The 25,272-nt window shown below is 28.8% G+C and overlaps 1 protein-coding gene and 2 pseudogenes across 6 annotated transcripts in view; 2 read left to right on the top strand and 1 right to left on the bottom strand.

The window, feature by feature from the left end:
* Window positions 1-355: 355 nt before the first annotated feature.
* Window positions 356-25,272, bottom strand: part of LOC149889896 (protein white-like) — a 37,152-nt pseudogene continuing 12,235 nt past the window's right edge. The window contains exons 8-19 of the transcript XR_016451689.1: window positions 23,960-24,031; window positions 23,752-23,854; window positions 23,614-23,670; window positions 22,307-22,341; window positions 21,878-21,983; window positions 21,657-21,794; window positions 20,843-20,935; window positions 20,227-20,284; window positions 19,975-20,052; window positions 18,306-18,409; window positions 14,206-14,273; window positions 356-478 (exon numbers count right to left, since the gene is read on the bottom strand). The product of XR_016451689.1 is annotated as a protein white-like (transcript). The remainder of the gene's footprint in view (window positions 479-14,205; window positions 14,274-18,305; window positions 18,410-19,974; window positions 20,053-20,226; window positions 20,285-20,842; window positions 20,936-21,656; window positions 21,795-21,877; window positions 21,984-22,306; window positions 22,342-23,613; window positions 23,671-23,751; window positions 23,855-23,959; window positions 24,032-25,272) is intronic.
* LOC149889898 (uncharacterized) lies at window positions 712-8,932 on the top strand. 4 transcript variants are annotated; one of them, XR_016451687.1, is made up of 6 exons: window positions 712-874; window positions 1,164-1,284; window positions 2,069-2,176; window positions 2,276-8,529; window positions 8,665-8,757; window positions 8,844-8,932. XR_016451687.1 is itself a non-coding variant. In XM_090084768.1 (5 exons), the coding sequence occupies exon 5, from the start codon at window positions 2,713-2,715 to the stop codon at window positions 7,801-7,803; it is 5,091 nt and encodes a 1,696-aa protein (XP_089940894.1). In that variant the 5' UTR covers window positions 712-874; window positions 1,164-1,284; window positions 1,580-1,973; window positions 2,069-2,176; window positions 2,276-2,712; the 3' UTR covers window positions 7,804-7,933. The 4 variants fall into 4 exon arrangements, 3 of the variants coding, with proteins under 3 accessions (XP_089940894.1, XP_089940896.1, XP_089940895.1); XM_090084768.1 differs by lacking the exons at window positions 8,665-8,757; window positions 8,844-8,932 and adding an exon at window positions 1,580-1,973 and having other exon boundaries at window positions 2,276-7,933; XM_090084770.1 differs by lacking the exons at window positions 8,665-8,757; window positions 8,844-8,932 and adding an exon at window positions 1,580-1,973 and having other exon boundaries at window positions 2,069-2,204; window positions 2,276-7,933.
* Window positions 10,225-15,940, top strand: LOC149889897 (uncharacterized; annotated as a pseudogene). Its single transcript, XR_016451688.1, has 13 exons — window positions 10,225-10,448; window positions 10,580-10,602; window positions 10,686-10,703; window positions 10,910-10,933; window positions 11,262-11,285; window positions 11,514-11,537; window positions 11,627-11,650; window positions 11,756-11,776; window positions 12,179-12,208; window positions 12,282-12,302; window positions 12,504-12,527; window positions 12,610-13,392; window positions 13,487-15,940. The product of XR_016451688.1 is annotated as an uncharacterized LOC149889897 (transcript).

The following is a 25,272-nucleotide window of genomic DNA, read 5'->3' as shown; positions in this document are numbered from 1 at the left end:
ATTTTCATAATTAACAAAATGTTTTGAGTTTTAATTACAAGCATATAATTACAGTTCCATTTTATATATCTTATATAAATATCTATGAACCGAATGATTCACACTGTTAAATAATAGAATTAAAAAGTAAAAACGCTGAGTTTCCTTTTTGATTTAAGACAACAAAGGTTTTTTTAAACTTCACTTGTTCGAAAAATAGTTTTGCTTAAGAAAATAGCAAGAACAGATAAAAATGTTTTACCCCCGTATTTAAATGAGAGGATGGAACCAAATACTTACAAGTAATAAAAAATAAAAAAAACAAAAATATTTTCTTGATGTTTTCCTCAAGTTAACAAAAAAAATCTCAAAGTCCTTTTCTTTCTCGCATGTGGATTTATTTTGCTAAACGTGCACGCAGAATCACGAAGAATAGTGCGAAAATTCGAAATCCAAAAATCAAGGCAATTATAACGCCAATATTACGGTTAAAGTGATCCTATAAAAATTATTTACTTATGTAAAACATTTTCCTCTTTCTTTAAAAAGCAATAAAATGTATCGTGCATGTAAGACAAAAACTCAAAAAAAAAAAAAAAAAAAAAAAGATAAAATAATCTTTTGTTGTTAATTATTCAATTATCTTAATATAATTAGCACAGAAACGTTTAACGTTTAACGTTTAACGTTTAATGTTTAATGTTTAACGTCGTTTCGTCATTAGTTACTAGGCTTTGAAAAAGCGCGTTCTCTAAATGCACGCGGCCATTGGAGAAAGATCTCTTCAGCGAGTTGAAACTCTTTTCCTTTTGAAATCTAATCATTAGTTTAGATATATTACATAAAGAATCATATTAAGAGAAATGATAATCGTTAAGATCATATTATATTTGAAGTAAGTATATAAAATAGTTATATATACATTTTTATTAGCTAAAGTAGAAAGGATTTAAATTTTTATCAGAAAAAGTAGAAAGGATTTTAATCTTTTAAATCGTTTGTATTTTGTTTGTTTTAGCTTTTCTTTTAGCAGTTTTATTTTTGATATTTTATTTTTTAGAAGGAAAATAAGGGTATGGATGTTATTTAAAGTTATACTAATGCTATTTCCATAAATAAAACTTTGAAATCATTACTACTTTGAAATTTCTGTGATGCTATTAACTATTATTGTTCTTTTTTAGAAAATTTAGAAAAGTAAATTAAAATTTTGTGCCAACACTGACATGGCATGTCACATGTTACTGTATGTAAAGATTAAATTTTGTTGTGAGGATTACAGTTCTTATGAAAAAAAAAAAGAAGGTAAAGAGTATTGTTTGTAAATATATATTTTGTATCTTTTTTTAATTTTCTGGCATCATTTTTAAAATTTTTATTTGCACACTTATAGCGTTTTATCAATGTGTTTTTAAAATAATGTAAAGTGTTTTTTTATTGTTTGTGTATGTGTTGATATGTGTTATATAATTGTTTTAAAAATTTGTTTAAATATGTATATGAGGTATATATATTTAACTTTATATACATATTTAAACACATTTATTGTGTTTATAGTTGGTACATATGTTTATATTATGTTGTTTCCGTGTTTTCAAAGTGCTGTGACTTGGTAAACGTGTAGAGCAAGATTTGTCAACTTTGCCAGCCAAGTGATGTACTTTTAACAGAGGGTTACACGATAGTTATTAGTGTCAAACTGTTACTGCTTTAGGTCTTGCTGTTTTCAAGCCTTTATTAATAAAGATTAATAAAGATTAAGATTATTCTAAAAATACATAATAATGTATTTTAATAACATTTTGCATAATGTTGTTACTTATGTTTTGTTATATATGAATGTTATCTTACTTAAGTTATTATCTACATATATTATATTAACTTATGGTGTGTGCTATTGTTGTGTGCTGTTGCTGTGATGTTTTTTGTTATCTTTTGAGTTAGTAGACATTTGGCTTATCTTCATGTTGGTGTCTATTGTTAAAAATGGATAGGTAGTTTTATTAAAAATCAATAATCTAAAAGTCAATACAAATTATTTTGCCATATATACAATTTGATTTATCTCAATTTGATTTTTTGTCTTTAGCGCTGTTTACTACATGATTTTGCTATAAATATTCTGGAATCATGATGTTTCAGCATGAATTATTTTGTAAAAGCTAACATAAAATGTTAATATTTTACAACTCCTCTGGTAAATCATTACAGCTTTTCTCTATAAGGTTCATGGATTTTCATTTTTTGTATGTAATGTTTTTCTTATTTACTTATTCATTACATTTTTTTATTTTAGATTTATCAGATGATGTATTTATGTGGTATAGAAGAACAAAATATTGTAGAGTTTTGTGAATTTTTAAAAAATGTTTGCTAATAATTTTTTTTGAAGAAATAATGTTTAAATTTGCAAAAAAGGGTTTACAATGTTTTGTTTTTTTTTTTTAATTTTTCTTTGTTAGCAGTATGTTTATTATTAGAATTGCATGTTTTTAATAATTTTTTTAATTATTTGCTAAGCTAATGTTTTTCAAACATCTCCCAGCTGATATATATTTTTTTTTATAGTCATAAGATTATTGTATAATTTAATTTAAATGACAGTCTGTTATATTTAAAAATTATTTGTGTGTGCTATTTAGAGTAGAAAGGAAATTATATAGGAAAGATCGCGATCTTCAGGATTCGTTTCTTTTCTGATTCGTATAACTTTCAATTGAAAGTGAAGTTTAAATGGATGATATTAGGCTAGAAGCAGATATTAGTTTAGAAAATGGAAATGTTAATAGGCAAGTTAATTGTCGCAGAAATGAAAGAGATAGGCTCAGGCGAGATGAAATTAATAATCGACAAAATGCTAGAAACGCTGCTCGGCAAGCAGCAAATAATTCAAACCCAAATGAGGAGAGCTTAATTAGGCAAATTGAAAATAATCGTCGCAGAAATGAAAGAAATAGGCTTAGGCGAGATGAAATTAATAATCGACAAAATGCTAGAAACGCTGCTCGGCAAGCAGCAAATAATTCAAACCCAAATGAGGAGAGCTTAATTAGGCGAATTGAAAATAATCGTCGCAGAAATGAAAGAAATAGGCTTAGGCGAGATGAAATTAATAATCGACAAAATGCTAGAAACGCTGCTCGGCAAGCAGCAAATAATTCAAACCCAAATGAGGAGAGTTTAATTAGGCGAATTGAAAATAATCGTCGCAGAAATGAAACAGATAGACTTAGGCGAGATGAAATTAATAATCGACAAAATGCTAGAAATGCTGCTCGGCAAGCAGCAAATAATTCAAACCCAAATGAGGAGAGCTTAATTAGGCGAATTGAAAATAATCGTCGCAGAAATGAAAGAGATAGGCTCAGGCAAGATGAAATTAATAATCGACAAAATGCTAGAAACGCTGCTCGGCAAGCAGCAAATAATTCAAACCCAAATGAGGAGAGCTTAATTAGGCGAATTGAAAATAATCGTCGCAGAAATGAAAGAGATAGACTTAGGCGAGATGAAATTAATAATCGACAAAATGCTAGAAATGCTGCTCGGCAAGCAGCAAATAATTCAAACCCAAATGAGGAGAGGTTAATTAGGCGAATTGAAAATAATCGTCGCAGAAATGAAAGAGATAGGCTCAGGCAAGATGAAATTAATAATCGACAAAATGCTAGAAATGCTGCTAGATATGAAAGAATGTATTGTATAGCAAGAAGCAATACTATTCCAGATTATAATTATTTAGGAGAAATGAATTATGTTTGTCAGCATTGTGGTGCTAAGAAATTTCCTGATGAAACACATTTTTTATGTTGCCATAATGGAAAGGTAGTTTTGTCGCAACCTTCATCATTTCCACAAGATTTAGAAGATTTATTTAAAGGAAACTATGCAGATAGAAATGCAAATCTGAATTTTTTAAAATATATTAGAAATTATAATGCCTGTCTATCTTTTGCTTCATTTGAAGCTAATGTAGTTCAACCCATGAACCATGGGCCGCCATGTTTTAGAATATGTGGTCAAGTTTTTCATCGTATAGGTAATCTAAGACCAAATCAAGGTGTTCTGCCAACATATTGTCAACTATACATCTATGATCCACTTGCAGCAGTAAATTTTAGAATGCAACAACGTGGTAATGATCTTTGCTTAAATGATTTAATGTTTCGATTGCAAACTATTATTAGTGAAGAGAACCCATTTGCTCTTGCATTTAAAAACATGGCTGAAGTGGAAGATGAAGAAGTTCGTCGAGCAGCTCTAGAAGGGCGCTCAGTGTCAGTTGTAAAAATGTCTTTACTTGAAGGGCAAGATAGACGTCGCTATAACCTCCCTTCACATAACGAAGTTGCAGTTGTATTTGTTGGTGAAGATGGTGCACCACCTGCTTCCAGGGAAGTTGTTATTTACCCAAGAGGTCATCCTCTTAAAACTATATCAAGTTTGTCTGCCAACTTAGATCCTATGGTTTATCCTCTATTTTTTCCAAGGGGTGATGCTGGTTGGCATAATCAATTGGTTCACAACCCTGAGCGTGCTACATTGGTTAGAAATCATGTTACATTATCTCAGTATTACAATTATAAACTTTCAGTTAGACACTTTTTTTCTTCACTCTTTTATGGCAAAAAACTGTTTCAGCAATATGCTGTTGATGCGTATGTTAAAATTGAAGGCCAGCGCCTTGCTTTCATCAGAAATAACCAAAACAAACTGAGAAGTGAGCAGTATGATGTCTTACACGACCATGTAAACAACCTCAGAAATGATCATAATGTTAGACCAGGGCGTGTTGTAGTTTTGCCATCAACTTATGTAGGAAGTCCTAGAGCTTTAAAAGAAAACTTTGAAGATGCTATGGCTATAATTAAAAAGTATGGTAAACCAGATCTTTTTATTACTTTCACTTGCAACCCAAAATGGCGCGAGATAACTGAAAATTTATATCCAGGTCAGACAGCAAATGATAGACCTGACTTGGTTATTCGAGTATTTAAACTCAAATTAAATAACCTTCTTAATGACATTTTTAAGCATGGTGTATTAGGGAAAGTTGTAACACATGTTCAGGTTATTGAGTTTCAAAAGCGTGGTTTGCCACATGTTCATATTTTATTTCACTTTGCAAATGATGATAAGCTTGAAACAGCACATGATATCAATAATTTAATATCTGCAGAAATTCCAGATCCGATTGTTAATCGAGACCTTTATGACGTTGTTAAAACTTGCATGATTCACGGTCCATGTGGCATACTGAATCCAAATTCTCCCTGCATGAAAGATGGGGTGTGCAGCAAAAACTATCCTAAAGAATTTAATGCTAACACAGTAGCAGTTCATAATGGTTATCCGCGATATAGACGACGTGATAATGGTTTGGTTATAAATATTAAAGGTAACAATGTAGATAACCGCTGGGTGGTACCTTACAATCCATGGTTATCAAAGAAATATCAAGCTCACATTAATGTTGAAGCTTGCATGTCTGTTAAGGCTGTTAAATATTTGTACAAATACATATACAAGGGTCACGACTGTGCCAATATTTTAATAAGTGAACAAATTAATCATGATGAAGTAAACACTTTTTTAGATTGTCGTTATGTTAGTGCACCTGAAGCATTGTGGCGAATTTTTGAGTATCCAATAAGTCATATGTCACACACTATTATACGCCTTAAAGTTCATCTACCTGAAAATCAGTTAGTGTATTTTAGAGAAGGAGCAGAACAAATGGCTTTAGATCGTGCAGCTCAACGTGATACGCACCTAACAGCATGGTTTAAGTTAAATACTGAAAATGAAAGAGCACATTGCTATTCGTATGTAGACATTCCTTATCACTTTGTATTTGATGATAAACATTGTAAATGGAAGATTAGACAAAGGGGTGGTGATAAGGTGATAGTAAGAATGTATAAAGTTAATCCAACTGGAGAATTGTTTTTTCTTAGACTGTTACTTTTGCAAGTAAAAGGAGCAACATCTTGGGAGGATGTGCGTACTGTTAATGGTATTGTCCTTGAAACGTTTCGTGAAGCATGTGTTTTGAAAGGTTTGTTGCAAGATGACACTGAATGGCAGAATACTCTTTCTGAGGCGGTTTTAACACATATGCCAAAGCAAATTAGACAGTTGTTTTCAATTATTTTAACCTTTTGTGAACCTGACAATCCTTTACATCTCTGGAATACATACAAAGCTTTTATGATGGAAGATTTCATTCACCGCTCAGTCCCACTTCTAATAGCTGAACAAGCTACTCTTCATCAAATTGAGAAGATTATTAATCAAAGTGGTAAAACGCTGGCTGATTACAATCTGCCTGTTATTGATGAGTTTATAGGCTTAAATCTAGAAAATTTTAATGAAAATGTTCAACAATCTATTGACGAAGCCAATCGAATGAGACTGTTGCTTAATGTCAATCAATTAAATGTATGTAATGCTATTCTTGCTGCACTGAATGAGCAACCAAGTGTAGAAAATCAACATTCTAGATTGTTTTTCATGGATGGACCAGCTGGTAGTGGAAAAACCTTTACTTATAATTATTTGATTGCTGAAACCATAAGTAGGGGCTTTAAATCTGCTACAGCTGCATGGACTGGCATAGCAGCAACTCTTCTTTCAAATGGATCTACATTGCATGGCTTATTCAAACTTCCTGTTCCAATATTAGATAATAGCACATGTAATGTAACTCCTAACTCTATGCACGGGGATTTTTTAAGACAAGTTAGTTTGTTTTTGCTTGATGAAACATCCATGATACCTAAACATGCCTTAAATGCAATTGATAGGTTGTTAAAAGATATTTGCAACAACAACTATCCGTTCGGAGGAAAAATCATTCTTTTTGGTGGTGACTTTAGGCAAATTCTGCCTGTTGTGAAAAGAGGACAACCAGCTGAAATAGTGGAATCGTGTATAAAATGTTCTTTGCATTGGCAATGGGTGCAGAAGTTTGCATTAACTGAAAATATGAGAGTACAAGATGGGGAAGGTGAATTTTCCCAATGGCTATTAAAACTTGGGAATGGAACAATACCTGTCAAAGAAGAGGATCCTTTTAAAGGATGCATTGAAATACCAAATCAGTGCATTATTAGAGAAAATGAATCGATTGTTGAAAAGATTTTTGGAGATGCTGATCAAAATGATTATTCTAAACGTGTGATTTTAACACCAACCAATTTTGATTCATTATCAATCAATGAAGAAGTGCTTGAATGTCTGCCGGGTGAGGTCAAAATTTATTTAAGTGCTGATCAAATTGATACTGATGACCCTAATGAAAGAAATAACTTTCCTGTTGAGTTTTTGAACAGCTTAACTCCTTCAGGTATGCCACCTCATTGTTTAAAATTGAAAATTGGTTGTGTAATTATGCTACTTAGAAATTTAGATCTCAAAGCTGGGTTATGCAATGGTACTCGAATGAAGGTTTGTGCTCTTCAAAATAATTATATTGATGCAGAGGTTTTGACAGGTGTTTCTGGTGGTAAACGGGTTTTTGTTCCTCGAATTCAATTGGCTCCATCAGATTCTAATTTACCTTTTGTTCTAAAACGTCGTCAGTTTCCTGTCAGATTGGCTTATTCAATGACAATTAACAAAAGTCAAGGTCAAACATTTGATAGAGTTGGGGTATATCTCAAAAAACCGTGTTTCTCTCATGGTCAACTATATGTTGCATGTTCAAGAACTAGAGCATTTAATAGTTTGTTTTTCAAAATTGATAAACATCTCATTCAAGGTATGGTAGGTGAAAAGTGTTACACAAATAATGTTATATTTTCTAATATTCTTAATTTATAGTCTTTAGATTTTCATTTCGAAAATTTACTGTTTGTAGGTTGTGAGCATATTTTGTATGTATAACTTTATTTATTATTTTAATTTTTTTTTTCATAGTTTTTGATAAATATATCTGTCATTTAATATTGTTATAAAATGTGTTTATATGTGTTATATACCACCATATTTGTTTATAGTCGTATATATGTTTAAATTATGTTGTTTCCATGTTTTCAAAGTGGTGTGACTTGGCATTATGTTGAGCAAGATTGATAATCTTGCCAGCCAAGCGGTGTACTTATAGCAGAGGTGTGACTTGGCAGCATTTAGTGCCAGGCGGTGTTACTGCTTTAGAGCTAGGTGTTGTCTAGCCTTTTTTAATTATTCTGGAAACACATAATAATGTCTGTTAATGTTTAGCGTAATGTGTATGAGAGAGTATGCAACCTTGATCTTTAAATCTAGGGTGTTTTAATGTCCTAAATTTGAAGTAATTGAATAACTAATATTGAACGTAAAAACAAATATACTTTTATGTAGTTATATGTTGAGTAAAAAGATAAATATATAGTTAACTTTAAATTGGTTTTCTAATTTTGCCTTTCATATTTTAATTTGGTTTGTTATTTTCGCTGGATTTTAGGATCAAGGGTGTAAATATTCTATTATGTGTTATTGTTGTGCTGTTTTGTGTTGATAGACTACTTGGCTTACCTTCACGTTGGTGTCTATTGTTAAAAATGAATAGTAGGTAGTTTCATTATTGGAACTTACTGCTTTTGTTCATTTACTAAAAGCCAAGGCATCATTATGCCAAAAATGCAACTTATATCTTAATTTGATTTTTTTTTTTTTTTTTTTTTTTTTTTTTTTTTTTTTTAGAATTGTTAATCCTTTTGTACTTCGAAACAGATTTTATAGTTACATTTTCATGTTTAAAATGAACTGTTATTTCAATAAGGTTACTATAAATAGGTAAATTGATTTTCAGTTTTTATGTGGTGGTTTTTTTTTTTTGTGTGTAATTATGGTATCATAATTTCTTTTTTTTTTTCTTTAAGATTTACGATTGACGCTGATTTCTTTTTATTGTAAACTTTTGTCAGTTAAAATGATATAAATATATGCAATTAGTTCAATTATTTTAAAATTTTCTCTATTTTATCTCTAATAATTTGTTGTACCTAATTTAGGGGATCCTTTTAAACGGGGGGTCGCAACTAAAAACCTTTAAAAACATGAATATGGTAGTTTTGCGCATTTGTCAAATATCGAGTTACTTAAATTTTATAAGGTGTTTAACTAATTAATGAGCTTAGTTTGTATTTGCAACACTTTTGAGGAAAGAAAAAATTCTTATATATGTTAAATTCTTATTTATACTAAATTTTTATATATATTAAAGAGAAAAACTCTTTTACATGGAAATCATTGTTTTACATTTCATTATTTTGGTAAAAGGTCTTCATCAAAAACTTCGTTTCTCTTAATAAAAATAACTATTCTCCTGGCCACCATTAAAGCAAAAACGGGGAAGGGAGGTCCTTTATTAGTGTCAAAATATTTAAGAGAATTAAATTTCGAGTAACAAAAGGAATTTTTAGTAAATGGTAGCAAATTACCGTTTACCAAAAACTATTGAAACAAAGAGGCCACAACACTGATCTCTATAACAACTGGATAGCGCAACTCCGAGCAAAACTTCTTATTTTTTGACGCCAAAATCGCCATATTGGAAAGCCCCAAAAATTTTAATCCCGTAAGCTTTAAGTTCTGTTTTTCGGCTTATCGCTTTATCGCACATATCAGATTTCATTGTTCTGGGGCTTTCCAACATGGCGATTTTGGCGTCAATTTTGATATTAGAGATGCGCTATCCAGTTATAGAGATCAGTGGTAAAAATACTATTTTAAGATTTTTTGGCTCATAAAAGGGATTTAAGACTTAATCGATTGTGGTTTCCTATTAAACCGCAATAAACAACGATTAGAAAGCAATATGGCCCAGACGGAATATGCGACATAAATATCAAATTTGTATTTTACTCATTCACAAAAAATGGAGTTAACACAAATTGGCTCTCATGTCCAGATATGTTTACTGCACATATTAGTAAATAAACTAATTATTTGCGTAATGAGTTAGACGCATTGATGAGTTATTTTAGGCATTGATTAAAATTGCTAAACACAATGCAATTAATTGAATATGCTAATGGTAATGTAATTTGTAATAATGTAATGCTAAAGTTAAATGCGCTTTTACTTTTTAGTTACTCTTGGTTGTTTTGTTACGCTTAGTGAAGGACAGGTTTTGTTTGTGCGCTGTTAGTTTTTCTTCTGTTCTGGAATTTTGAGATTGGAATTTCCAGTTATTTAAAAAAGCACGTTTCTATTATATCTGTTCTATTACATCTTATCATATCTTTCAAGTAGGTTATATTCTGTGTTGTAATTAGCGTAAAAATTGCATTATTGTATCGCGCATCAGAAGGAGCGTTGTGCGTGCGTCATATATTTATTGTAAAGAAATTCATTGTACACAATGAATTTTCATTGTACACAATGAATATTCATTGTACACAATGAATTTGGAAAACATATAAATTGTAAAAGCTGAGAAGAAAGGAGAGAATTTTATAAATTGTTATTGTAATGACAACACGGTCATCTTGATTTTACATACTCTTTTATCACTTAAATCGTTTACATTTTTTTTTTTTTATATCTTAATATGTCTATTTTTATATTAAATTTGTTTCTTATATTTCTTTTTATTTTTATATCGAATTGATAGAATGTCCCAAATCGTCGATGAAGGTTTGTATTTATTTTGATGTGTGTCATGTTACTGATTCGTATCATGTTAGGTAGTTAGTTCTTAAAGATATGTTTATTTTTAGTCGCTGAATTACTAAGAAGTAAGTTTTGTTCCCTTTTGTTATAATGAAATGTTACAAATTGCAGTTCGTTTATGTTTGTTGATTTAAATTAACTTTACAATAACAAATTGGTTTAGACGAAAATCTATGTAATCCAGAAAGATTAAATAATTATTTTAATATTGAAGTAATTAAAGAGGTTTAAGAAAGAATCGAATTCAATATTTGTTTGCTTTTCTGTTTAGATGACAACAGTATAATTGAAGAAAGTAAGTTTTAAAAAGGAAAAAAAAAAACTTTTTAATGTGTTTTTTTTTTTGAAGTAGGTTTAAAATTTCAGGTTTTTAAAATCTTATATTGTTAAATATTTTATAATTAAAAAATATCTATGTTAAATTTTTAAAATCTTATAATCTTAAATATTTTATAATTAAAAAATATCTATGTTAAATTACACCAGGTTGTAGAAAATAGTTATAGTTTAATGATAAGGTTGTAAACAGTTAGAGCCGATTGAATAGATCAAAGATCGATTTAATCTACTTAACCTACTACCATAGTGAAAATTCACTATCAATTGTTTGTTTTTCTGTTTAGATGGCAACAATGTAGAGAGAGATAGTAAGTTTTAAAGGATTTATTTTTTTAAAAAGTAACTAAAATGTTTTTTAAAAAACGTTGTTGACTTTAAAGTAAAATAGTAGGTTTTTATAATTTTTACAATAAGCCCAAGAACATAGGTCCTACTTAAAATTGTCAGTAATAAAGAGAAGAAATTTAAAATTCTCAATAAAAAAGCTTTTTATTATATTATATCAAGTAAGTTTAATTAAGATTTATTTTCTTTAGTTGATAAAGAAAGAGCTAATAATGGTATTAATTACATTAGTTAAATGAGTTTATTTTTAAAAAGTTAAGTAGATATTTTACCGTCTATACATTTAAGTGCTTTGATTATTTAGATACCGAAGTCAAGGAAGAATTAAGTCAGTGTTTTTTGCTATTAGATATTTGTTAACAGGAATTTGTTTATTTGTACTGTAACTGGAATTTTAAAACTTCAAGTACTTAAGCTTTATTTTTTCTTTTAGGAGAGTTGGAAAAAAAACTAAGTATAAATTACATGATTATGATTAGTATAGTTAAGTAAATGAAGTATTTATATCTGTACCTCAAAAGTCCAAGGTCAGTTTTCACACTGTAGAAATTGTCCAGGAGAGAAAAAATAGTAAAATAATTAGTCTTTATTGTCTTATTCTTGATGGTTAAATTTGTTATTTTTTCGTGTTTTATTTAATTTTTCTTGAGGCACATTAAATATATTTTTGAAAAAAATTAAAAATAAAAAATTAAAAAAAGTGAAAAACCATTTCTGAACAATCAACCTTTGTCTTCTGAGGTACAGATACTAAGATTTAAAGTTCATTTTAGTTTATACTTTTGGTTTAGTTTATAGTCAATTTTGGTTTAGTTTTTGTTTGTTTTAGCTTCAGTTGTCTTTTTTCTTACTTTAGACAACTTTATGGAGGAAATGAAAGGGTTAGGTAAAAAAAATTATAATATATTAATGTAAATATTATTTTATCAATTATTTTGAGGTATATTTTTTATCTTTAGTGTCTGGTAGAAGTACAACTGGTAGGACTGTGTTTTAAATTTTAAGTATTTTTTCTGGAGAAATATGTGTTATAGCTGAAAGAATTATTTAATTTATTAATATTATTAAGATAAATTCAAATATGACATCTTTAAACTTCGCATTTTACTCATTTTTATTAAGATTAAATTTTTTACCAGTTTAACTCTTTTTTATTTTTTTTATTTTTTAAACATTTTTAGCATCCTCTTCATCCTGTGAAAATGGTGAGGATATGCTTTATATTTTGATTATATAAAATTGCAAATATTTTTAATTTTTATTATATCCTTCTATTTGTAATTTTAGATCTGTTAACTTTTGAGCAGTACAAAAGATATCGCTCCCAACACCCAGGGCCTCTCTCGGAGAGGTCCTTTAATAAGTGGCGTTCCAATGGCGGTATAGATGAGCCATCCTTTAAATGGAGGGCCCATCCATACCGGGGTGTTGGGAGACACAGAAGAAAAAACAGCAACCAAAAGGTTGTAAATGTCTTCTATCAGTGAAGATATTTATAACCTTTTTGTTGCCGCTTTTCACTTTTTTTTTATTATTGTAATTTTTTATTAATTTTCTTTAATAAAATATTTTGTTTATATGGTTTGTTTTTGTCTTTTTTAATTAAAATCTTATTTTTACCAATTAAACTTATTAATTAAACTTAGATATAGTTAACTTGAACCATTACTCAATCAGCATAACATGATATCATAAAATCACATTCTTTATAATGTAACATTCTTCATAATATAACAATATTTTGTTAAAAATAATTCATTGGTAGTTTAATTTATTGAACTCTCTGCTTTTAAAATTTTCTATAAGCCAAGACAATATGTTTTGCTATATAAATGCAATTTATCTATATCTCAATTTGATTTTATCTTTTTTTATCGATTTATTGTTAGGCTATTTGAAGCATTAGTTATTTTGTTTTTTAGTTAGTATTTTAAATCTATTGTAATGTCTTTTAAATTAAACTAATTAAACTAAATACTACTAAAAGCCAACATGAAATAACGTCATAAAACAACACCGACAAGCTGCATGACAGTAGCTTAAGTACAACAACAGGTTACCGAAACTCAGGTATATTGTCTTTCAGTTTGTTTGGTTTTTTTTTTTCTTTCTCTCCCTCTCTCTTCATTCTATGTCTACTTATATTTTACAATTTTTTATTTAGGCTTATCGTATGACGCATTAATGCAATATAAAAGATGAAAGTTTACATATTTTTAAATTTTTTATACACATGTTTGATTGTAAATTAACTTTTTTTTGTTTAAAACGTATTTGTACTCAATGGCTTAGTTATTTTTTATAAATTTATTAAGTAATGTGTATTTAACGTTTTAAAGTCGATTTCCTTTGTTAAAGAAACATGTAACAAGTAGCTACTAAATAATTAATAAATCAAGTATAAATTACGTTCGTTTTACGTTAATGTGATTAAATAAACTACATGATATAAAAATATAACAATATTTCCGATTTATTTTTTCGTCAATTTAAAGCATGTTGATGCGTTATTATTTTGTGTTAGTAACTAAAAACGCAATATGTTGAATTAAGTAATGTAGAGGAAAATGGTTTTGCCCTACTCTGATATGACTCATCTCATGTAAATTACGAAAATAATGTTAAATAATTGGTAAATTATTTTACCTCCGCAAATTTTTTATTTTCTTTTTACAGATGGTTTAATCTTTACAATTTAAAGGGCAAAACCTTAACTAATACCCTAAAAGGGTATTAGTTAAGGTGTTGCAACTTAAAAATTGTGGAAAACAGCCACTATAAATTAAGTAACAGACCGACCATAACCCGTATTACGGGTTGCTTTTTGCTAGTTTTAATTAATTAGTAATAGATTAAATTACTCAAGTTAATTCTGAAACCTACTTCTGAGTAACTGTTTGCTTTCAAAACTTCTTTTCCATTCTTAATGCAGCTTGATACGGTACAATTGCCTATAGAATACAAGAATGTATTTTTAAAACATCTTGATGCTAAGAGACATTAAATACAGAAAATTAGGAAAAGTTTTTTTAAAATGACGATTAAGTATATGCAGTAAACATTTTCTTTTAAAGTGGTAGATTTTTTTCAACGATTTTCGCTTCGCAAGTTTAATTGAGCTGTGTTCATGAGAAGAACCATAAATAGTAGTTTACACTGACCATCGGATAACTGACAAAACCAAACATCGGTTCAAATACGATTTTAACCGTATCTGAACCGTTGCTTGATTTTGTCGGTTCAAAATCCCTGCCAAAAAATTATCATTTAATTCAACCGAACCGTTAAAACTGTTTTTTGAAGAGTTGTTATCTTTATCGAAAACTCATTTCAAATTAAAGAAATATTAATGATGTTTGTTAAATTTTTTATAATCGATTAAATTGGACACTGATTTGTTAAGCAAATCAACACACAGTATTTACGCAAGTGTAAAAATGCATGTAAGTGCATAATTTTTGCTTGATACTAAAAGTTTCAACAAATTAACTAATTCTTTAGCATGTGGGTTGACTTATTGTAAAACAAATGTTAAAATGACTTATACAAATATTGACATAAAATTGTGGGTGAATTATTAATCATATAAAAACAATTTATTCACTAATTCGAAGATGAATTAAAGAGCCAGATTTGATATGAAGTTAGAAAAACGAAATCATGAAAGACCAATATTTAAGTTCTTTTTAAAAAAAGAAATATTTTGTGAGTGGCTGCTGTGTCCTCAAAATAATCTTGTTAAGATTCTTTTTTGGGCAAAGGTATTTTGTAACTCTGTGGTTTGGTTGTGTGTTGGGAGATGATTCTTCTTCAGATTCATTAGATGAACTTAAGTAATCATCTTCAAGGCAGTTCTCTTTGAATAGGTACCATTTATCACCAACAAGACCTCTCAGTTTTTATATAGTTTTTATTTTCATGGGTTTAAATTGTTTTAGTTTAGTGACAATTCAGTAGAAAATGCTATTCTAATGGAGCAGAGGTTGGTGGAGTTGCTAATGCTCCTCTTACCAACTTTGGAAAAAGTGGCAGCTTCCTTTCAATTTCTTTCCACCAGACTAAGCAATTTGTATCTGGTGCTATCATTGCTAAGGAAAAGTATGCATTAAATTCTGATCTCAATGGCTCAATTGTCTGTTGGCTGTAAAAAAGCCCATATGATGTAAAGGTTTGATTTATCAAATTCATCATGTTCTCCTTACAAGGGTCAATAAATGATATCAATTTGGGCTAAATCTTATCTTTTTCCTTCTTTTAGGTTATTGACCAATTCTTCTTTCAATTCTGCATCTAGCATCTGAATGTTGAGCTGAACAAAGTTCCCAATGTGAAAGACTGAATTCCAGCACCTTAAAATAATGTAAATTTTAAAATTTCACATCTATTTAGAAAATATTATTGTATCTATCTTACTTTTCAAAAGACTTCATTCCAATAATTAGTCACAAAGAATGTCTCGATACTTTATTTCATCTTCATCTTGCTTTTATGCACATATTATCAGATGTGTTAGGTCGGTAGTTAGTTCTGATTTATGCTAGTCAATTTTAAGTTAGTTTAAATGGGTTTTTAGGTAATGATTATAATCATAGAAGTTTATGTTATGGAAACAAAGAATACAGAAGTCACCATGGAGTAGAATACAAAGAGAAAATCAACAGGTGTACACATCAGGGTGTACCTTAGCTCTATGTGCACAAGGAATTTGTAGATTACTTTTAATGTTCACCCACTTTCCTTTTCATGAAATAATTCCAAAATGGAAGAGAAGATTGAGAATAAAAATTAGACTTCATGGTAGAAGCCCACTGTTAATAGTCAGTGACATTTTGTTTTTTTTATACAAGACACCCTATACAAATGTATGTGTACATGTAAAAGCACGCATTTTGACATGTTTTACCCTATAAGTTTTTTTAGTTGTGAGCTCCTTTGAAATCAGGCACTTTAACAGTGAAAATGTAAAAACTCCACATTGGACAAATGTTCTACAACGTGTAACACTAATAAGACCTGTGGGTTAAATGTCCAATGACCTTGTTGTTGATGCAATTACCTGCCTATCAAGATCTTCATTAATTTTTTTGTTCATTTTGTCAGAGAGACTTGTACAGTAAATGGAGTTTGTATTTTACAAGGGTGCTTGCAGTTTTAAAATATGCTTCTGGGTGACAAAACAAACTCTTTCAAGGCATCAGAGTCTGAGGTCTCAAAAGGGAGATTTAACCTAATAAGTAGTCTTGTGAGTGACATGTCTATTTCTTGTTGTCTTTTGCTTTTAATTCCATACATTATTGGTGATTTTTTTGAGTCAAGACAGGTTGTCTTTTTTCAGACAAAAATCGAATTTTATCTTCTGCAGAATTCTTTAAATCTTCAAGCTCATTATACAACTGTGGGTGCTTGTTCTTAAGATATATTATCATAGTTGAAGTTGCGCCATCCTTATGTCAAGCTAGGTGTAATCCCTTTTTAATGGTAATTATTATAATGGCAATTATTTAATGGCAATTATTACAATTATTACTTTCTGTAAAATAAAATTAAAGGTTAAACTTAATTACTTATGCAAGAAAAAAAAATTTACATTTCTTCTACTCAATCCAACAGCAACTAATAATTCCAAAGTAATCAAATATGAGAAGGACATAATATTAAAATTATCATGGATAAATGAATTTAAAACTTACCATAATATTTCAAAAATTATTGCCAAATGAAGGACGACATTGAATGTGATAAGATGAATTTTTTTTTCTTGCACACTCTTTGAAGAGAAAATATCACTTTTCAGATTGCAACTGATACAACTCAAACAAATAAACTGGCAAATAAATGCCTCAGAATCAAATATTTATATGTTTCTGCTCTCCTTGATTAAATTGTGAATTAAAATCTTTGTTGTTGCCAACCTTTTTTACTTGTAAATTGTCAAAATAACGCAATTTTTTCTAACAATACCATACCTTAAATTCCTTTTAAACAGTTCTATTTTTGATTTTAAAGCTTTTTATTCAAATTAAGACAAAAGTCCAAATACAAATTTGAATTAGTACTAATATTTTGCTTTAATCCAACGAAATAGTAAATTTTTATTTATTTTGATAAAGAGGGCTTTTCTTTGAAAGATTTCAAAGAAAAGCCATCTTTATCAAAATAAATAGAAATTTGTATTGACTTGAAAGTCAAATACAAAATTTTAAGAGTAAAAATTTAGGGTAATACCATATGGCAATGCTAATTGCAATGATTAAAATATGATGGCTTCAAATGCCAGCTGTCATATTTCAAATATCAAAATGATTTTCCTTGCTTTACTAAAAAACAATTAGAAATCGATTTATTTTTTTTGGTAGTTAAAATGAATGTCCGTTGGTTAGTTTATATTAAAAATGAGTATTAAATCAATTTAAAAAAGGTACAACTGAATATTAAAAAAAAGGAAGATTTAACAATTTGGATATTGGATATTCTATTTAATAACACCAATAATTTTGATTTTTTATCAGTGCATTATAACAAGAGCTGTTAAGTTAAAAAATATCCCAACTCTGAGATTTTTAACAACTCAGACTTATTTAAATATTTATTTAAATATTCAATTAGAGCATGTCATAATTCTAACAAACAATTTAGTAAACACACAAAAATGCAATATGGATAAAGCTGGAAAAAATTTTACTGTTGTGGTCAGATTTATGAATTAAAAAACAGAATTATGAAGAAATATTTCACTGAAATATTGGTCACAACAACTAAGCCTAAATATGAAAATTCTTCTGTTACATATTTTTTCATAACTCTAACCACTTTAGTTATTCTTTGTATTCCTGACAAACATGTCAGGAATATGAACTTGAACCAAAAAATACCCAATTCAAAGGCTTGATAATGTCCCCAAATTTGGGTTTTGAAATGATCAAGATGATTTGATAAGTCCAATGTATTAAAGAAAAACTATTAAAATTGATATTTTCACCTACCTCTAATAACACCAAAATCTGCCCATTGATTAATTTGCAAGCATTCAGCACCATACTTAACCCATGAAAGCCATTTTAACCATATAAAGTATACAGGAATAGAACTAAACAAAATAATTATAAGCAAAAACTTTTTAAGTCTGCAAAACAACACAAATGATGAGAATTGAACTCATAGCCATGGTCATATTAATGAATTCACTGACACAATTTGATATTTTATGATTTATACTCTAGGTGCATTTAAAACTTTATGACAAAAAAACAGCAACAAATGTTACTCCATGTAAATGTTCTAAAACCATAACTTTATCAGATTATACTGATACAGGCCAGAGGAAAAACGCTAGGCTCTATGGAGTTACAATCTACTGTAAGGAACAGCGTCAAACTGTATGAAGAAACTGGGACGCTTTCACTCCAGAGAAAAGATCACTGTGGGCGCAAACATTTGACTGATCTAAGAGATGATTGTTTTGTATTATAACAGTTTCAGAGGTCAAGAAAACAAGTGTGCAATTAAAATGCAATCTTGCAATGCATATGACCTTTGTGAGCTTGAGAGTGGTTAGCTGAGGCCTGCTCAAAGCTAAAAGGCCAGTCATAAAGCCACTCAAGAAGCAGTTGTTGACAGCGGTCATGAAAAAGAAACATCTGGCATGGGCTAAACAATACAGACACTGGATAAAGGAAAATTAAAGTAAGAAATATTAAGGATTAAGATAAAGAGTATTTCTTCTTTCTAATTTCATACCAATGCCTTAATTATTTTAGGTTATGACCACAATCATGCTTAAATGCTTAAAGCAACTAAACCCAGTGGAAAACCTCTAGTCTATTACTAAAACTAGCTTAAGAAATTGTGATTGTATGCAAAAGCAAAGCAGATTGACCTTTATGGCTGATTTCATTAATTTGACCATTACTTTTGGGTATTTAAAAATTTTTTTTATAAAAAGGATAAAAATATTATTAACTATGTATTCCTTGTTTATACAATATAGTTTCAATATTGTAAATTTGTAAACGATTTAGAGAACAATTTACTAATGTTAAATTCATTACAAAAAAAAAATCATAACATATTTAAAATAAGTCTCTTTATAGGAAATTTGCAAATCTACACCTTTAATTGACAAAAAAATTTTCAAATAGATAAAACCAATCTAACTTAACTTCAATTTGCTTTTTTTATCAATTTGGTTGTTTACTATAAAACAGCTAAAATGAAGTTCTTTACATGTTCCTACTTTAAAATAGTAACATGCAAAATAGAATTGGAAAAGTAATTAAAACCAAGCAATCATGAACCAAAAGAATCATCAGATGTTATAGTAAAGCTACCATCTGCAAAACTTATGTTGCAGATGTATCTCAGCATATTATCTATTACATATGAATTTTTAAAAATATATAGATGATGCTTAAACTCTGTTTAAAGTTTTTTTTTTTTTAATGAAAATGAACTTAAAGTGTTATTCCATATAAAACTAATATAATCAGGTTTATTTCCAACTAAAAACTTTGGACAATAAAATGATTTTTTTCCCTTTAACGTCAGGTGTATTTCCAATAAACTAGTTTTCTAAAGTTTTTCAGCCACATTTTTACAGCTTACATATAACTGATCCTTTGAAAAAAAACAATAAACAAATAAAACAGAACAAACCAAAAGATAGGCCAGCTTGATTTAAGAGTTGACAAATTCCAACAAAAATGAAGAAACATTTAGCACTGGTTTGCAAATCTAAAAATGCCAATCAACTTTGTAGGGATTATATAAGTTATACAGTTTTCTGAACCTAATATTAAAGATTTTTCCCTAAATAAAGAATCTTGAAAAGGTGCTTTTATTGCATATAAAAAAGAAGAAATGATTTTTTCGCAAAGTATTCCTTTAAATAAAACTTTTACAACATACCAGTCATAAAGTAGAAAATTATGCAATAAATACTTGGTCCAATAACAAACCAAGGAAACTAAAAAACAACTGGTTTTATTCATATTCTGTATTTAAGCATAAACTTGATTGCAATTTGCAGACCAGATTGCAGATGTGTTTATGCTTAAAATGCCGAATATAACTTCAAAGTAAATAAAAAAAAGAAGAAAAGTTATAAAAACAAAAATATTTTACACAAACAAAATATTTTTGTTTTTACAATTTTTATAATTTGGATAGAATATTAAAAAAGTTAGCAACCCTGGCTTAGATTAATGCTGTGTAAATATTTTATGCTCAATAAACAATTCAGGGATTATTTTGAAGCAAAAGAATAATTAAGCAAATGTGAAATAAACTTTGTCAATTTTTAAATGTCAAAAAATCTGAGCCATTTAACAAAAATTAACTTAACTTGACTATAAAGAAACTCAATTAAAAATTTTATGGAATTGTAAAATTATTTTAACATTGGTTTCACAGTATTGAAAAAACGGTTCAGGTGTTAAAGACATAAGTTACAGCTAAATATTTCCTTAGGAATAATTTCAAAATTAATATCTTTCAAACTAAGGTATCAGTTGTAAAATCTTACCTCAGCCAATGTTTTACTTAGGAAGTAAACATCTGGTCGATACATGGCAAGTTTGTGTTCTTTCAAGAAAACTGGTATCTCTGCTGGGAATATCTGAAGCAAAATAGTTCATAACAAATCCTTTATTAATCAAGCTTATTTCTTTTCTGATTCTCAATACTTTATTATCGATTTTTTAGAAAGACACGTAACAATCATGTTGTTATGAAAAATGCTGTACTCTGCTGTTGATTGATTGAAGTGAACTTCAATTCCAAACTTTTTTTGGGGGGGGATTGTAACTTGCATTTAAATTTAAGAAGTTGGCTAGTGAAATACAATTTTCCTAAATTCCTAAACATAATTACATAATCCCTTGCTGATTTGAAAGACTGCTAACCATTAATACTGACTAGCTGTAAAAATCTAGTTCAATAAACTTGGGATAAAGAAAGAACATCACATAAATAAAAAAAATTAACACAAAGTAAAACTATATACTAAGTAATAGATTCATGGCTAACCCTAGAGATCTGTAAATAAAAAATATTTAAAGAATCAGTTTCTCAAAACAAACTTTTACAGATCACAGAGTGAAAGAAAAACAGATTAATGTGTATATGCTTAGTTATTTGTAATTATTCCTAAATAGGGTCTCTTATTTTACAAATAAATTTCTATTATTAATGCTTCTTTCCGTTTAATGCAGTGTATCAACTGGCCAAACTGTAATAAATGCACAAAAAAAAAAAAATATGCCAATACATAAAATACATTAATATATCTACAAACAAACTAAAAGTATGAAAGAAATAAACAAAATAAGTAAACATACATAAAGAGAGCCACTCATGGCACTGAATGACTGAGTAATGACTGTAAAGAAGAGTGCCCCATTAACATCTGCAACAATATCTTGACTGCTATCTTTCCCAACATGGAGAAACACCAAACCAGAAATAATTCCAATAAACTGGAAAAAAAGAAATAATTACAGCAAACTATATAATTTCAGATTGAACAACAGAAAAACACTAAAGTAAATAAATTTCTTACAGTGCTTGTAAACAGCCTCATCTTAGTTAAATATGGCTCTCTCAATGATGCCCGCCAAGATCGCCAGAGAGTTGCACGTAATTGCTTAACAAATCCAACTTTATAACTAATATAAAAATAAAATATGGAGTTCTAGAATTTTTACATCTTAGTATTATAACTAATTGATCTAAGTATTATACTATGTGCTGTTTATAACACTCATTCTGGACTTTCCTTAAAATTTTCTCTACTTGCCTCTGAAGTGAAGAAAGAAAAAGCAGAACTGAAGATAACAATCAGACTTTCAAAATATTGGGACCAAATAAACATTTGCTAACAATTGCTTTGATAAAACAACATATCTCTCATAAAAAATGAAACGAAAAAATTTCTTAGATTGTTAAAAAATAAACGTAATAAAAAAACAAAAAGTAAACAAAGACATACTGATGCTGCTGATAGCCATTTTCTTCAACTATATCCTATAAAATTGAAAACATTTAAACTTTTTTACAAAAACAAAGACACTTAAAATCTATTAATGGAACTGTATGGGGAGAGAAATTAAATTTGTTCTAAAAAGGTAGGACAGGAAGAAGTATAAATAAATAGCAAAAGTTATAAACCTAGCTTAAAAAGTAACAAAATTACACTGCATTATTGTTTGCATAATTTGAAGTCACTTTGAGAATAATTTTGAAGAAGCCTCCATTAGATTAAACCATATTATATTTCCTAACAATCTTTTTTATTGCCACTGACTGAATCAAAAACCATTCTTCAAATTATTAAATATTTTTTAACTAAGTGGTTTGAAACACAAAATTCTTTAAATATTTAAAACAAAAGTCATTTCATCAGCTTAAGGCACTAATGTTAAATTTAATACAAATTATAAATACAGAACACTTTTGTAGTACAACACCAACTAAAATACATAAAATAAAGTAAAATCAGTAAAATGCAAATTTTTTATTTTTTAATTCTTTCTAGAAAACTTTGTGAATTTATTTTCCTTTTTTCTTTTCTTTTTTCTTTTCTTTTTTTCACTTTATTACTTTTTAGTAAACTTGATGAAATATTTTGGATCTTTTAATTCTTATAAAAATTTGTCAAGCATTCAATTCCCAGTTTAACTCAAATAACATGATTTCAAGGGTTATGGGCCCTGGTCCAGTCATTATTAGTCAGAATATGGGTTTTTTCTTCTTTATTCATGCATGTTGGGAGAGTCCCATTTAGAAAACAGAAACATCAACTAGTTTTTAAAACAACAGCAAGAACTTGTTACTGTGACCATTTTACAAACTCAGTTTTGTGATAAAAGTGTTTGATGGCAAACCTATTTCACACAGAAGTAGCAGACTAGTTTCATTCTCTGACAGCACTTGCTGGTACAAATAAAGTTTGTAAATAATTTTATTACATTATTACTATGGTTACAATTTAATGTTTTTATTGTTTAGAAACATTTCCAAAAACCAAAGAAAAATATGAAATCAAAGGAAGAATATGAACTGTAGCATCACCAGCAGCAATAGATAATTCTACTTGATATTGTAATGGTTTTCGATTGGTTCGAAATAATTTCAAACTTAAGGTCTTTTAGATTAACTTTCATCTTACATTTTGATATACTTAACATATCTAAAAGAATTCAACAGAATGTTATTTGAGCAGCTAAAACTTCTTTATCAATACAAAAAAATAATAGTAATAAAATGAAAGATCTAAAAAAAAAAACCTCAACTTACAGAAAGAGAATCATTTGTCATGATTACTTCAGTAGCTTTAAATGCATCACAAATGACCTAAATTAATTCATTAACTAACTGTATAAATACTTCAAAGTTAATAATGGTTTTTTTCAAACTCTTAAACTCTTAACTCACATTACACTTTGCTCTGCACTCAGTTTCTTGGCCTGGTATAATTGCCAGAGTATGAATAAAATGGTCTGCTGGATTGTAAATAACAGGGCAAGGATGATTCACACTAAATATATAAACAACAGCATACACTTTCTCATTATAAATCCAAAATCAATTTTGAATACACCCTTGATGGAACTAGTAAAAAAAATCAGAAAAATTGCCCAACCTTCTAAAAAAAGTAAGGGCATCTTCCCTTGGTCCTAAGTATGCTGTTCGACCTTCTGATAACAACAGCAACCTACACAGAATAATACCAAAATCATTTCTTAAAATATTAGATAAATGTTTTAAAATGGGAACAGATATTCATTCCAATTATTCACCTTTAAATAAAAATATTGAGCTTTTATAGCATTTAGCCAAGTATTATGCCTTTTAACCCAAAATTCTAAGAACTCCATAATTGGGAACAAGTAGGAGATGAAAATTTACATTTTCCTTAGTGTTAATAGGATGCATCAGAAGTCTATCAAGAAAATATGAAGAAAAAATCAAGAAAATATGAATAGGTGTGGGGAGGGGGGGGGGTTAAACAGCAATCCCAGCTTATATGTGGAATCACCCAAAAGGTGAAATGCATTGGCTACATACAAAGCAATATATGGGAAAATGATTAGTATATATTATTAAACACTTAATATTACAAGTACTCAATAAGGAGCTGTGATCAATATTAATATTAACCATTCTGTGTGTAGTGTGAAAATTAGATGGCCTTTTAATTGTGCTTCAGTATGCCCAACAAGAAAACTCCATTTGCTTTCTGATTCTTAAAGAATGTTCTGAATTTATTATCATCATTTGATATATTATCAATCATGGTGCATTACAATACATGGTGAACTACTGATGCATCTACTACAAGCATGGATAAACTCAGTCATTAATAAAAACGCTATTAAACAAGGAACAGTAGGTTGAGAAGTAATAATGATTGATTGATTGAAATCATTGATTCATAAATTTCTTGTTCCAGCAAAAAATACTATTTTCCATTCAACTGTGGATACACCTCCCAACTCTTACCTCCCATATCCCAACTTTTACTTTCCACCTCCCACCTCCCATCTCCAATCTCCTATCTCTTAAAAAATTTTGTTTTCTTCTTTATTGTCCAAAATAAGTTTCTTTGTTTATTCTAACAGAAATTGCTTAGTAAGTTATTCTGATTGGTTCTTGGGAGATTCAACAAAATGTTTACAAGTTCATGTACTTTCATAAGTATAGCTAAAATTTATGCTAATTGTTATTAACTGATCCAGAAGAAATGAACTGTAGGCAGAATAAACCTGGCAATAACCATTCTGATGAAATATTTTAGTATTGATAGCATTTGCTACTTTTTTTGAATAAAATCTGCTGCAGAATGAGTAACTTCTCAAACTAATTTGAGAATTTTTATAGAATATTTATTTACAAATTTTTACATTTTTCCCCTCATTTTTATAGGAAAACTCTCCTTACATAATAAATGTTAAG

Source organism: Hydra viridissima, unplaced genomic scaffold, assembly GCF_058129835.1.
Source record: "Hydra viridissima isolate aposymbiotic clone 2 unplaced genomic scaffold, HvirCarnegie_v1 scaffold_4, whole genome shotgun sequence".
In the NCBI taxonomy this organism is placed as follows: Eukaryota; Metazoa; Cnidaria; class Hydrozoa; order Anthoathecata; family Hydridae; genus Hydra; species Hydra viridissima.
Note: the sequence above shows the minus strand (reverse complement) of the source record. Positions and strands in the feature narration are given on the sequence as shown.